A 16,100-nucleotide genomic window follows, 5' to 3' on the forward strand; every position below is an offset into this window, starting at 1 on the left:
TAACCTTCAGCAGTTGTGGAGAGTTAGTGTTGGCCCACTAACTCTTTTTGTACGTGATTTGATTTACCTATTACTGTACTCACTCTTTAGAAGTGTGTTTCATTACCAAGAACATTGTACAATAAAAGCAAACAGTAGATGTTGTGATTTTTGTTAGGTGTGCTCTACAGATCCTTATCCAGTTTCTACATGTGGGTATTGGCCTAAAATTAATTATCATCCAACTTAAGCGCACTGTCGCTTTTACTCTACTTCTCACTCCAGTGATGGCTGGAGCAGCCATCATTAAAATAACTTGATTCTTATATAGATTTAGAGAAAGAAGAAGGGAAGAAACAACAAAAAAACAAAAACAGTTTCTAGGAGTATTTTCTGGAAGAAAACTTCTGCTAGCTAGTCAGGACTGACTTTTTTTTGGACTTCCACACCTTCATTTGTATGGGGGGGAAAAACAGTATTCTGAATTCAGAACTACCTACTTATAAGTTAACATACAGAAGAATCTGCTAATAATATGAGAATTCACTATATATTATCAATTTTCACTCCTTTGTGGTTGATAGGAATTAAAGGGTGCTTTCTTGTAACTATCAGATTCCCCACAACATGGTCTCCAGCCTGGCCTGTGGCTTTAATGTATACAGAGAATATAGCTTTTAATGTACATACCTTCTCACCATGCTTTACTCTCCTGACTGCAGGACTTCAGTTGGTAATAAGAGATACCGAGACCGCGCCTGAAGAACTCCTCTTTGAGCTTCAGAAACCTCCAGAGCATGGCGTGCTCCTCAAGGACACCGCTGAGTTCCGAGGGCCCATGGCCACAGGTAGCTGCTCACTCTGTTGTTGACCTACTGGGGGCATTTCTTGCTCTTCAGTCAGTTTTATGTGACTCAGACAAGAAGTCAGCAATTTTGTGGGACAAACTATGAGGAGATACTTAGAAAGGAAAAGAACTTTAGTGTTTAGTCCATTGGCTGAAATATTTGGTATTTCTCTCTCTGTGTAACCTCCTACACCCAAAACTATGAAGCTGTTTCCTCCAATTATAGGCAAAATTGGTTGATTTCTGAAACCTTGAGTAAACACATTTAGAGTAAACCTTATGTGAGTTGTCAGCTGCCACTTTCCTATGGGTTGTTCATGGGCATGAATTTATTTACCTTACCATGGTATATAAATCTCCTCAATATTTATAGCGCTGTGATTCTGATTGTGTAAACTACATGGATACTCATCCATAAAAAAAGGAACACAGTTTTAAACTAGTGTTTACGTGATATAGCAGTGTGGTAATGTGACCAGCTTTTTAAAAGAGTATTTATTGTGCTTTCTTCAGTTCTAAAAGTAATACATATTGATTGTTTATAAAGAACAGAAAAGCACAAAGAATATAACTAAATCTAGTTTTTAATAGTCATGCCTTATCAAAATAGATATTATTCCTTTGAAAGTCATTTCCTTGGGATGCTTATTCCCACAATCTGTACTTTCTCAAAACCTTTATATAATTCCTAGTTATCATGTAATGATGCATTATTCTGAATATCCCTGCAGAGGTAAGGGTGGGGGCAAGTCTTTGACTTTGAAGGCAGATTGAATTTGTGAGAAAACCAGTAGGCATTTGGGAGTCACCAAGTTAGATTTTTAAAAACTTACTAAACAAATGAAAGGTTATTAGAATAGATTTCTAGTATCATAAGAAAACTGCTATAGAAGCATGATAGCCATAGCCCAGTTTTGTTAACATTATATTTTACCTGTATTTGTGTAATTAACATGTGAGATCCAAAGATGTTTGTAAAATATTCCTTTTAATGTATTATAATAAACTTACTAGTTTTATTATCTTTTTAAGCACAATACAACTAGCACCAGTAAATCACTGTAACGCAATGTTGAAAGAAGGCTTAGAAGACTAATACAGAGAATGAATAAATTCTTTAGCTTAATTACATAACACCAATTATGAGAGTCAGTAATCTATCAGGAAGTACAGTTGACGATAACATCCAAGAAGACCGGTACCTCAACTGTGCTCTTTGAAATTGTTGGGACTGATGGCACAAAGTAGCATTTCTCCTAAAAAGGGCTCTGTGACCAAACAATATTGAGAAGTTTTAATCCTCACCCGAGGACATTTTTTTTCATTGCTTTTATAGAGAAAGAGAGAGGAAGAGAGAAACATCAATGTGAGAGACATCAATTGATTGCCTCTCAAATGTGTTCTGTCCAGGGGACCAAACCCACAACCTAGTTATGTGCCCTGACCAGGAATCGAACCCACAGTCTTTTGGTGTATGGGACAATCCTCCCACCAACTGAGCTACACCAGCCAGGGCAGAATTTTGAGAATCTTTAAAGCTTCTCAAAATTCTGCCCTGGCTGGGTAGGTCAGTTGGTTAGAGCATCGTCCTGATATGCCAAGGTTGTAGGTTCCATCCTTGGTCAGAGCACTTATAGCAATCAACCAATGAGTGTGTAATGATTGGAATAACAAATCAATGTCTCTCTCTCTCTCTCTTTCTTGCCCTTCCTCACTCTCTTAAAAAAAACAATAAAAGTTTTTTTAAAAGATTCTAAAATTCTAATAAATCCTGCACTTCAAAAGTTCTTAATTTGAAATTTTGTTTAAATTTTCCCTAAACTGATATGACCTTGAAACTTTTTTTACACAACACATATCAAAGTTATGTAATTCATATATCATGAATTAGTACTCTATACTTAGTTTGAGTTTCTAACTTCAAGTATATTTTTAAATTTGTAGATATTTTTATTATTTTTTCTTTTTTTCCAAAAGCATCTTTTATTCTATCATTTCTCTTAATAGTTTGGGTTTAGATTTCTTTTTTTGTTATTGTTCAAATACATTTGTCTGCATTTTCCCGCCACCACTTTCCCCTGCCCCACCCACTCCCACCTCCCACCCTCAATCCTTCCCCACTTTGGCTTTGTCTTTGGGTCCTTTGCACATGTTCCTTGATTTGACCCTTCCCCTTCTTCCCCGTTACCCCCTCCCTCCTTCCCTCTCATTATGGTCAGTTTCTTTTTTCTTTCAGTATTGCTGGTTATATTTTTCTTGCTTGTTTTGTTGATTAGGTTAAATTTTTTAAAAATGTTATACTCTCAATTAAAGCAAACCTCTTACAGGTTCATTAAGCATAATTTATTTTCTTTTTCAAAAACTTCTCAGTATCAAGATTAGATATTAGAAGGACTATTATAAAGAATAGAGGCTTGTCCTTTATTCTCTAGAACTAAGAGTGATGAATGGGTCTTACAGAAGCAGATTTCTAGAAAAATAAAACTGCCTTTCATGGAATGACTACCTTGTAAAACAGTGAGCCTCCCACCTTGAGAAGTGTTGAAGGACAAGTGAAATACCTTTTTTAAAAATAGTGTAAAAGGAATCCTATAGTGGGTGGGTGGCTGGACTAATTAGCTTACATCTCCCAGAGTTTATGATCCTATAAATATATTGTACTTTGAAATCCTGAGATAAAAGGTGTTATATAAATGAAAACCATCATTCCCAGAAGTAATTGTTTTTGTAATTTATTTTATTCTTAAAAGGCGACACTTTCACATATGAGGATATTCAGAAAAATGTTCTGCGGTATCTACATGATGGCTCCTCTGCCCGGGAGGATGGCATGGAGATCTCTGTCACAGATGGCATCTCGGTGACAACTGTGGACGTGAGAGTGGAGGTGTCACTGTCAGGGGACCGAGGGCCTCAGCTGGCTGCTGGTGCCTCTCTGAGCATCACCGTTGCTAGCAAAAGCACAGCTGTAATCACTAGATCACACCTCGCTTATGTCGTAAGTGCTTATACTTGTCCTCTCGTTCGCCACTGCACCCTCTGACCAGGCTGACTGGAGACCGATGCCATGTCCAAGAAATGGGCTTTAGGCATATAGCCATGGAAAGAATTCTTTTCTCAACCATTCTATAGTTCTACTCTTATGAACAGTTACACTCTTTATTCCAGCTGCTCTTGTTGTCTCATGAACCGACAAGGGAATGAGCGAACCATGAAAACACAATGGGTATGTGTAGGGCTGGGTGATTTTCAACAGGAAATAGTGCCAATGTCTAAGCACCTCAGGTCCCCATATTTTAAGTTCCATCCATAATGTGTTTGGAAAGAGCATTTTAGAAGAACTTAACCTGATCAGTGGCTGACAGGTAACAGTATTTTATGGCCCACTTTTCCGAGAGAAAGCCCACTTTTCACCAGCTTTTGTCTCAGGTTCAGCTCTGGACAGAGCCTGGCACGTCCCGCTGGCAGTGCCTGTCTGGTGGATTTCCTAAGCAAGGGCTCTAACTCACCCTCCATTCCACACCTCAAGATGAGCAGGGTGGTTAGGGGACTGAGGGAAAGTTCAGGAACTCTAGGTTTGTTACTGTTTTTTCCTCATTTGGCCTTAACTTGATAAGTGATCCTTGTTCATTAAACTCATCTTCTTTCTTTGAGTTTACCCTCTGGCCCTAATGATGATGAGGATAGTTCATTCTACTTTTCAGCTATGTGTGTTGTAAACAGATATGAACTCTCTATGTAAACATAATAATGAGACATTTGACAAATGTCTTGAAAATAAAAATGATTATCTGAATGGTAGACATTCTTAGTATTAAAATTCCAACCAGTGACCTGGCCTTAAAACACACACACACACACACACACACACACACACACACACACACGTGTGCGCGTGCAGTTTTAAGTAATCCTTTTCTGGGCTGAAGGGTCTGGCTATAAAATCTAGTCCTGAGTAGTAGCATGAAAGATAAAGCATTGGCCTGGGAACAATTTCTTCAATTGCTTTTGCACAGAGTTTTCCCCTCAGATTGTCTTTTCTCAAATGATGGGAAACTGCATTCCACCCTGACTCTTCTCATGGGTCCACTACAGTTTCAGAACAGCTTTGACTTTGTAGTCTTTTTTTTAATTGACAGGTGATTTTTACCATCAGTGATAGCCTTGAATTTTATGAAACTCATGAATTCATAAAAATGTATGAATACAGAATTAATCAATAGATCTCCAAGGCTTGAAAAATATGTGACAGACCAAAATTACCCTCTAGGAGCAGTTCCTACCCATTAACTGCATGTTATAAGCTGCATATCAAAATGTAAGCCCATTGGCCACTGAACATGCATTTTCAGAAATTGATTAAATGTAAATTTACCCACAAGAGCAGAAAGACTCCAAAAGAACTATCCTAGCCTGCTGAAAGCATAGCCTATTCTAAAGACTAGCTAAGGCATATACTAACTTTCTCTGAGGGCTATAGAAGAATTTTATACTTAGGGTTAACGGGGAAATTTTCTCCAGATATGCTTAGTTAGTGAGTTTGTAGTGGACATCCAGAAAAGTTGGAAAAACCATATGAAATCTGGTCATAAATGAAACAATATAAAGAGATAGGAGCAGGTGAGTCTATTCATAATTAGAGTTCACTAATTAGATGTCAAGAGAGACAAAAGGCATAAATGGGATTCTGTGATATTTGTTTATTAATGGTGGTTTCTTTTACAGTTTGCTGTGCACTATAAGTAAACAAGTGGAGGAGAGAGGCGATGGATTTTGTAGTTAGAACAGATGGGTTTCAATCCAAGCTCACCACTTACTGGCATAATAACGCTTTGCAAATTACTTAACTCTCTAGGGCTCCGTTTTTGTTTTTTTTTATCTGTAATATGGGGAGGATGACATAAGATTCATCTTAAAAAGTTAATCGTGTTTATATGCACCAGCCAAAACTACAATAATTCAAAATATACCATCTACAATGATATTGCATAACACATGTCTGGAAATAAATTTAACAGAAGATGTGTGAATTCTAGGAATAATTAATGCCATGACTAACTATAAAGAAAATCCAAAAGTATCTCTTGATAACGTATTAGAAATAGAGGGAGAATTTACCAAGAGACAAAACAGAAGATCAACAAAGCAATAGTATTGCTATGCATAAGCAAAAAATACCAAGTAAAATATAACTAAAAAGATGATACCATTTACAATAGCATTACAAAAATCATGTCTATCACACAAAATATAACAAAAACCAGGCAGTACTTTTACATAGAATATTAAAACACTTCACTGACAGACATTTTAAAAAGTACTAAATAAATTATGCATTTGCCATAGTCATGAGTAAGATTTAGTGTCAAAATGATGCAAAAAGTGATCCTTTTATGCAACTGATAGCCAATCAAAAACCCAATAGACTTTTTATGGCTCTTAATAAGCTGATTCTACAATATATGAAGAAGAACAAAGGACCAAAATTCTCCTAAAGAATGGTAGGGGAGCAGGCGCTTGCCCTATCAGGTATCTGGGTTTATTATAAAGCTGAACTCTTTAAAGCAGTGTAGCACAGGAATGTACTGGAGAGTCCAGAAACAGACCTGCACATGGGACTATAGTATAAAACAGATGTAGCAAACCAGATCTGTGGAAATGAGAGTGACTATTTAAAACATGGATCTGCACAAAGTGAGAACCTGTATGGAAAAACAAAAGAACTTGGACTCCTTCCTCACGCCCTACGCAGATATTAACTCCAGGCAAACCAAGTACTTAAATGTCATAAGCAAAACTTTATAATTCTTTTTAGGATGTCGGGAAAGAGAAAAATTTCTTAAAGTAGGAACAAAAAGTGCTAATTCGAAAGAAAAGATTGATACATTTGACTATGTTAAAATTAAACATATGTTTCCCAAAACACACTGTAAATACAGAAAACAGACAAGTTAAAAATTGAACAAAGATATTTGCATATAAGCAAAAATAACAAAGAAAAGATAAAGAACATCTGCAGATGAAGAAGAAAAAAATAATCTGGTAGAAAAATGAACAAGAGACATTAACAGGAATTTCAGAAGATGAATGCATAGAATCAATAAATCTAAGAGATAGTCAGCTTTTTGTGATTAGGAAAAGCAAAATAAGGCTACATATCATTTTATACCAATTCAATTCACAGAAATTTTAAAATCTGACAACACCAAATGTGGGGGAGGAAATGGGCCTACAGGAGGCTTTTTACTTTGCTGATGGAAGTGTAGACTGGAATGGGCACTTTGGAAAAGAATTTGGCATTGTCTTGTGAGGTTGAATGTCATATACCTTAACCATTTCCCTCCTAGATTCCTATCCAAGAGAAACTTACACATTTGTACCAAAAGAATATGCACAAGAATGTTCATAGCATTATTGTTTGTAAGAGCAAAAATATCAAAACAAGCCAAATGCCCATCGCCAGGATAACAGATAACTTGTAATATGCATGCTCTGTGGAACATGAGAGAACACTTGAAACCGATGAACTGTTGCTACACAGACAATATTGATAGATCTTAGTGGCCCACTATTACACAAAAAGAAAAATAAAGCCCACAAAAAGAGAGTCTAACTCCCTTTTCATAGGTATAAAAACAACTAAAATACTTTGTAGTAATATACCAAACTATTTTATGAAATTCAAGGAAATGAGAAACAAGATCCAGGGTAAAGATAGACTCAGGGAGAGCATAAAGGAGAAACACATAGACAAATATTAATTATTAAAATTCTAGTCCTCATGTCAAATCAGCAAAACAGTAGCTTTATAAATAATAAGAAAATGAAAATATGAGTTTGTGCAAAAGGGTAAGGAGGTCTTTAACTAGGAAAGTTACATGAGAACAAGCTCTCTATTCTTATAAATTTTTGTACCCATAGTGTCTTCGATATCCCAAAATAGTAATTTCTTTAAATTATAGCAGCATTTTCAGTAAAAAAAAAAAATATAGCTGATTTCACACTTTTTCAAACCTAGCAGTCATTTGAGATTTGAAACATTATAATAAGATGTGCCTGACATGAAAAAAGTATTTCTTTGCCAAACTTGCCAATGAGGAATTTAGAAGATACTTCTCATCAGGAATCAGGAGATCTGTCCTGCAGTTTATCACCATCTTGGAAGACAATACTTTGACCTCTCAGCTGTCTTTTAAAAATTCTCTTTCAGGGAGTACTCACAGTAATATTAGAAGGTAGTCTTTTGGAAGCCTGCACATTTATTTGACAACCTGTGTTGAAAAATAGGGAAACTTTGAAAGTATAAATTTAGGGAGGATTTTCTGAAGTTTTGCTGCTTTAGTGAATTTGGGTTTCCTTCCTTGCTGGTGTCAAGTGACAGGAGGAAATATGGGAAGTTCTGTGATCTTGTCTTGAGGCTCTGAACAGCTAACTTAAAAAGGCCTCCGGAGCTAGAAATGAGAACTGATTAAAACCTGCTGCCCCCAGATCGTGTATCCGTGCTCACATTTCTGACCCAGTGTCTCCACTAACTATACAGTAGAGCTGTGAGAATTCACATTTGAAAGTACACTGACTATGCAATATTTACCTTCATCGTTGCTGTGGCAGAGGGTAAAGTGCCCCTGTGTTCACATCAAATGCCCTAAAAGATGAAAGACTAAGGAAATCTCTCCAAGAAGATGCTGCCGACCTTGTAGATATTTCCAAAAATATCCTTGAAGAAAGAGGAAATTGTTCATTAAGATATTCAATTTTTGTCCATGTAGAAACGGAAAACACAGATTTCCCAGTAAGCAATGCAGAAGAAAGAGGAAATGGTCTTTTCAGTTCTGATAGAATGAAATCTGTAACATTCCTTAAATTCCCATAAACTAAAAATTTTATCATGTTGAACATTAAAATGAGTCATTGGCTGAGGAAAGTAACTTCCATTCTTTTTGTTTTTCAGAATTTTCTTTGTATTATCATTGTATTATATGTTATAAGGGAATTTTACACTTTTCTAAAAAGCAAATCATCCTTAGAGGCTGTAAAAGAAGCCTATTACTGAGTTGTTAGAAAGATGTTTTACATCTCTGACCATGTTTTGTTCTTCACTAGATGCTTGTAATAAAAACAAAGCCCTTTGTGGCTCTTACAGTAACAATAGGGTGTCTTGTTTTATGCCCCTCTCAAAAAGTGAATTTCCCCACTATTTTCTTGAGCTACTCTTGAAAAAAGAGGTTATCAAATAGGCATTTTAGGGGGAATAAGTACTGGGATTTTCATGCAGTTTGAAATGGTGTTGCTTTATCACAAAGGGAAAGAGATTTTTCCAATTAGCAAAGGAGGAAGCACTTTAACTACTGGAAATATTTATTTCTGCAAATGTGCATTCACGTCTTATCCCATATTTGCCTGATTAGGATGATTCTTCCCCCGACTCAGCGATCTGGATTCAGTTAAGATCTCTGCCCATGTATGGTACTCTTTTAAGAACCTTAGGAACTGAAGTGGAAGAAATCTCAGAGGTTGCCAATTTCACAATGGAAGACATCAACAACAAGAAAATTAGGTATGTAACCACTTTGCATTACTTGAAAGAATTTTTAAAGACTGTATTAAAATAGTTAACCATGACTTTGGATGGTGAACATACAATACAGTATACTGATGATGCATTATAGAATTGTACACTTTTAATTTTATTAACCAGTGTCACCCCAATAAATTCAATAATTTTTTTAAAGGATGTGGGAAAAGTTAAAAAAAAAGTTGACAATTAACCAGTAGATCCTTTGAAAGATTATATTGCTTCTGGCCCCATTTTCAAACAAAGTTACAGTCATCTTACTCGGTTTCTCAGTGTAGGTAATTCTTCTCTTGGCCTCCATAGGTACTCAGCTGTGTTTGAGACCGATGGTCAGCTGATTACTGATAGCTTCCATTTCTCTGTGTCTGATATGGACCACAACCGTCTGGACCACCAGATGTTTACCATCATGATCACTCCTGTCAAGAATCCACCTCCAATCATTGCTTTTGCTGACCTTATCACGGTAAACAACTCTCACACCAATAAGCAAGTGCTGCAGAGAGCTGGAATTCTGTGGCACCGTAAATAAAGGATCCCTTTCTAAATTGGCTGCCAAGTTCTTCCCCCTAAATATTGAGGCAATAGTATCAAGATATGCATTCTTTTCAATCATGAGTTTTTCAAAAAGTAAGAAAATAATGACATGCAGAAAATCAAATTATATCTACATTGTTTAGTTAGTCAACCAATATTGTGCCAGACCTAAATGCTAGATGTGTATAGTAGTGGGAATACAATTAGAAATGGAATAGATCTTTGAGTTTATAATGTAATGTTTGCTGCAACTAAAACATGGGAATATGAACAATGTCCCCCAAGTCACTCTTTAAGTCAAGTTGATACTTATCACTGTAAACAATGTTGACTGTTCCTTGGGGTAGGGAGGTGGGGGAGGGGGACAGCTAGATAATGAATCCTGATTATGAGGTTACCGAGAGCTAAGGTCACGTGCCAGTTCTCTTACATACTAGCTGAGTGACCTTGGACCAATTATGTATTTTTTTCTTAGCCTCAATTTCCTCATCTTTAAAATATTAGTAATTCCAGAAGAGTGCTCTGATGATTAATAAAATAGCATTTAAAAAAATTAGTACAGTCCTGGCACATTGTGGAAATTCCATAAAACTTCATTCAGTGTCCTCATCCTGCTCTCTATACACACCATAATGCCAAAAACTCAGGAGTTATTCTGGTTTCATCAAGCAACTAAAAGTTGATAAAACTGAGTTGTTTCTAAATAAGTATGATATTCCACCTGTTTTCCCATTTCCACACTTTGGGGCTGCCATTTGTACCTTCCCCATTCCCAAAGCCAGGGTGACCTTCCACTTTGTAACTTGTTGGTCTTCCTACATTCAGCCAAGAGTTGTTCAAAGTGAAAGGCCTGGGTCATATCCAGAAGTCTAGCAAAAAACACCAGGTTCCAGTTGTAGAGTTAGCATGCAAAACGGCCCTAAAGGAGGAAGCTAGCGCAAGCAACCGCTTTTACTTACACTGATTTATTTTCCTCTTTGACATTAAGATAAGCACTAGCTTTCAGGTATGCTGAGCCCTTTCTTTCTGCACACCTCTAAATGTATACTGTAAAAGAATAAATGGGACTTTTATTCTGCATGGGAACACCTATAGGACAGTCGCCCTCACTGTGTCCGAGGCAGGACTGGATGATCATTGTCTTGCTGCGGGCTTTTGAATGTTGATATGGAAGGAAGGCAGCCATCCTGTCATGCAGTTATGCTGAGCTGAGTGATTAGAATGGGCCAGGGCTGCTTTATAACCAGATCCATCATTGAAGGAAGCGCGACTTTGAAGGGAAACACAGAAGTCATCGTGCCTGAGTGTCGCTTTGAGAGGCGTTGAAAGATTGCCTGACTTCACCAGCATGCTCATTCCTCATCTTGTGCGTAGAGGATCTGCCTCCTCAAAGAAGTGAAATTGGTGCCAGAAGGTCACCCCCGGCAGCACTTTGCAATTCAGTTCTTTTTCCCGCAGTTATGTGCAATCGCCCAAGGACCCTCTGCATTCTTTTCTTTCTCAGGTTGACGAGGGAGGGAGAACCCCACTCTCATTTCACCATTTCTTTGCTGCTGATGATCATGACAACCTCCAGGGAGATGCCATCATTAGACTAAGTGCTCTGCCCAAGTTCGGCTGCATTGAGAACACAGGCACAGGTACCAGCAGGAGCTTTGCTGTAGAATTCTTTCAAACCTGAAAAGAAGGGTGGGGGAGGGAGTTAACTGCCTCCGATTAAACCAGGACATGGGGAACTAAAGAGGAATGGAACCATTTCAAAGGAATGGGAGGAAGGAAGGTTTCATCCACTCAACAGAAAGCTATTGAGCATTTTCCATGTGCTGGGCACTTTTTTAAGCACTAGGGAAACATCAGTAAACAAAACAGACAGAAACCAGTACTTTCATGGTTCCCTAGATCCTGGGGGGCAGTCAGATGAGAAACCTAACGAGTGAGAAAATTGAGTAAGATGTTAGGAGGTAAATCAATGCTATGGAAAAAAAAATAGAGTAAGGCACCAGCAGTGGAGATGGGGGGCCTTGTGGATTACACCCAGAATTGTGTGTCAAAGAAATAAAAATTTCTGTCTTATTATTGGGAGGCAGCTGCAGTTTAGCTGAACCATAGCTTATGTCTTGGCTCTTTCTAAAGATATGGCATGAATCGAAATGCATGCTTGCCTCTCTGTGAGCCTCTCCTCAACGTCCCTCCGCCCCTGCCATCTGCCCTGGGCCCACTACCCTTAGTGGTTAGCACAGAGAAGGAGAAGCGAGATGTGTCCCATCCACAGGCCCCTGGGACTGCAATGACTGGCAGTTGAGACAGCTCGTGGCAGGTTACTGTGCTGCTGCCTCTGCAGTGAGATTCCTGAATGCTGGCACTTGGCTCTAATTGGGGTGCAGCCAGAGGCTCCCACAGAGAGGTCATTGACTGAAGGTGTCTGTGGCCAGCATGGTGCCTGAGGTTTGAGCCTGGTTACCAGAAAGTTAGCAGCGATCATGGTTTCCTGTAGAAAACAATGGGTCCTTTCCCCCTCTTGCCTCGGTATGTGCTTAGATTTGTTCATCACTGAATTCGCTTTATCTCCACAAATGTTTATTCTAGAGACAATGGATATAAAGATGAATAAAACACAGCCCCTGCCCCAAGTGGGAGACAGGAATGAAGACCGATAAGTTACACAATACATGAAAGGCCAGGACAAAGAAAGAAGCTTAGCACTGAGAAGATATATAGGACAAAACAATTACTTTTGCCTGCGAAGGCCGGGAAAAGCCTATGGAAGTGACATTTAAGTTGGAACTTGAAGGGTTAGTGAGCAGAGGGAAAATGACATTTCTCGCAGAGAGACAAGCATGGGCAAAGGGTGGGGAACCAGCATGGGACGGATGCCCTGGCCTTCTCTTCTTGCCAGATGGTGTCTTATTAAGCTTTCCTAACACAGTTTTCCATTGACCTGGAATATATACAGAGGAATATTTCACTGGTCCCAAAATCAGCCTCCCTAAAAATGGTTCTCCAACTTTAATGTCCGTAAGACTCACAGGGAGGGCTTGTGCAAACTCAGTTTCCTGGGCCGCACGCCAGAGCTCCTGCTGGAGGAGGCCTGTGAGGGCCAGGATTTGCACTTCTCCCTCACTTGTGGGCCATGCCATCCATGCTGGTCCGAGGGCCACACTTGGAAAACAGCTGCTCTGCATTAGCCTGAACCTGAAAGTAAGGAAGAGGTGATCAGGGGCACAAATAACTGTCCCAAGGCACGTCATTTAAGGACCTCACTTTTTCTCCATGGGTATTAAGAACCGAGTCTGTTTTACATATATGAAACTAGCTACCTAGATTTCAAATCCAGCTGATCAGAAGAATGTCCTTTTAAAACCATTAGAAGGAGGAGCTTAAACTTCTTACCAGCAAAACAGCGAACAGAATAGTTATATTGTGAAGTACAAAATCTAACAGCGTGGGATCTACATACACTCAGTACCAGCACAAACAGGACAGGGCCCACCTTGATTACCTCTAGGGTATCACTGTGTTCCATTACAGTGCAGCAATGGATGGTCATGACAAGCCTGCTCACATTGAGAACTATATAATGTGCAGAAGGCCTATTCCTTTTAGGAAGGAAAGGAAGCACATAAGAATGATTTACATGAAAAAAGTAAAAGGTGTAACTTAAAAATTGGAGGAATTGATACTAAAAGCTTCAGTGACAGATTCACTTGTTGAATGGCTTGTTTTCCAGTGACAGAAAATGCCATTATTCTATCTGAATATATTTTTAGGCATTATTTACTTTATTTATGCTATAAATACCCAAATAAAGAAGCCACATTTCTCACATTGATAATGATAATGGAAAGAGAAAATAAGAACTTGAAAGAATTATAGGAGTTTCTTTTGGGAACCCTGAACTGTATATCATAGGGATTAGACTCCTATATGCTTCTGGCAACAAGAGATATCAAATTTGAGGGAGTAAAATTTTTAAAAAATTTATGTCATTGAAGAAGAAATATTTGTCTTGAGTTCTTAACTCAAACAAATTATAAATAAACCTTTTTAATTCCTATTTTTTCTGTTGGGAAGTCAACAAAAAATGACCTTCTCTACAGTTCAGGAAGTCAATGGCTTTTTATATATGACCTGATCTTTGCAAAGGACTATGGAAGAAGGAGAGAGAAAGCCTTGCTGATTTCAGATCCTCTGTTTATACTTTCCTTTGCTGATATGTCCAGTGAATGTTTGAAGGCACAGGGTTGTTTTTGTTGTTGTTGTTTTTTCTTTTTTTTTTAAGAAGAAAATGTGATAATTTGAAATTGATCAATTATAGAGACTCAGACTAAGTAAGAGTCAAGTCATCCATCATGTAGAAAGTACTTACTCTTCCCCTTGGTCTTTTACAGTCTTTGGGGTTGGGATGAAAGGAAGAGTTAACTAGAGCCAGCACTTCCTATGAAGCTCGGAATGGTCCTTGAGGATCACAGTAGCCCTGGTGGACCATCCCAGGGTCTGAGGTCTGACCCATGCTGAAGTTCTCTTAAGGAACTGAGAGATCAAATGAAAACATGCTTAAGGGAATGTTTGTTACATTAAAATGCATGCAGTTAACCTTTGCTTATGTAGAGAAAGAGGGTTCCTCTTGCAGGATATACCAAGTAGAGTGATCTTAAAATTGACTAAAGCCTAGGGTAGAACATTTGCTATTGCATCATTACTTGCCCCAGCACTTATTTTATGAAAGATTTCTAACAAAACAGCCACTAATTTTGTGCTATATAGAATAGTAACATTCTGAGTGTTTTCATGCATATTATCTCAATTTATTCCCCATGGAAACAGCAGGGCAGGTATATCCATTTATAGGTGAGAAATAGTGGGGAAGCTGGGATCCAACCCCAAGTCTTCTGATTCCTGGTCTTCTGCTCCTTCCCTTCCCTGACTTTTATGCTCAGACACACTTTCTTCTTTTGTTGATGATGCCACCATGTTTTCTAGTCAGCTTAGTAAGCAGGGATTGATGGATCAATGTAAAATTTCTCTGTTGATGTTGATGCAGGTGATCGTTTTGGCCCTGGAACTACCAGTGACCTAGAGGCATCGTTCCCAATTCAAGATGTCCTGGAAAACTACATTTACTACTTTCAGAATGTTCATGAGAGCATTGAGCCAACCCATGATATTTTTAGTTTTTATGTAAGTGATGGAAATAGTCGTTCAGAAATCCACAGCATCAATATCACCATTGAGGTAAAGACTTTGGAAGTTGGGAGAGTTGGGCCTTTGACCATAATATCCCACTATGAAACAGCTTTACATAAATTCAAAAGCAAAGAAGATTGAATTTGACCTTTAGTGTTAGAGGTTAATTTAAAAAAATAACCCTAACCTACAGGAAATTTGTAGAATTAAGACTGGCATTTAGGGGTGATCTGACTTGGAAGTCTAAACTCTCATTTCTGGGTGAAATCTATTCTTTCTGTGTGAAAACAGTTGGTGAGGGTCTGACAGAGAAACCTTGCCAATCTCATATTTAGATGCAAACTAACATATGCCAATTTTTCCCTGAAATTATTGTATGTGATTCTAAGGCATACTTACCTTTTCTTAAATTTTTAATGCATTTATTCATTAAATTATAACACCAAAGGAATGTGTTCCTTGATGCTGTATTTATTCTCATTGGAGCAACTACATAAGGCTTGCTCTACCACCCCAGGGAGAGACATAAAAGATAAAACTCAGAATAGAATAGTCTCTGCCTTGAGAAAATAAAACATGTGGTACCCTCAGCACCCTTCAGGGACAGTGATGGAAGTAGCACTGGCATAAGGGCAGGGAGACAACTTTAAAAACCCACACTTTCAAATGTGGTGCCCTGCCATAGTTACCGTGATATGCTTAGGGATTTTAAAGACCATTCTGAGTTCAGATAATGTGCCCTTTTATCCCCCAAATCTACTTGTGCCTGTCTAACCACATATACGTATTTTTGGTCTGGAAAATATGATCATTGTACCTATGAAGAAGATTTGTGTAGAATGTCCACCCGTTTCTTTTCAGGGGTACATTTTGTTTGTGTGACTTGCTCTCCTTTGAAACTAACCATTTTGATTGGGAATTAGAGATGGAGACATATTAAATGATATTTTGATAGTGAAAGCTTGAGGTCGCGCTGTT

General features: G+C 38.1%; 1 protein-coding gene across 1 annotated transcript in view; it reads left to right on the forward strand.

The window, feature by feature from the left end:
• FRAS1 (Fraser extracellular matrix complex subunit 1) overlaps positions 1–16,100 on the forward strand; it is a 422,802-nt gene that overhangs the window by 325,177 nt on the left and 81,525 nt on the right. The window contains exons 37-42 of the mRNA XM_054591913.1: positions 702–827; positions 3,577–3,824; positions 9,235–9,383; positions 9,705–9,867; positions 11,443–11,578; positions 14,980–15,170. Coding sequence (XP_054447888.1) covers positions 702–827; positions 3,577–3,824; positions 9,235–9,383; positions 9,705–9,867; positions 11,443–11,578; positions 14,980–15,170 — 1,013 coding nt within the window. The remainder of the gene's footprint in view (positions 1–701; positions 828–3,576; positions 3,825–9,234; positions 9,384–9,704; positions 9,868–11,442; positions 11,579–14,979; positions 15,171–16,100) is intronic.

Source organism: Pteronotus mesoamericanus, unplaced genomic scaffold (genome assembly GCF_021234165.1).
Source record: "Pteronotus mesoamericanus isolate MK-2021 breed Mesoamerican mustached bat unplaced genomic scaffold, CSHL_Meso_final contig_130, whole genome shotgun sequence".
In the NCBI taxonomy this organism is placed as follows: Eukaryota; Metazoa; Chordata; class Mammalia; order Chiroptera; family Mormoopidae; genus Pteronotus; species Pteronotus mesoamericanus.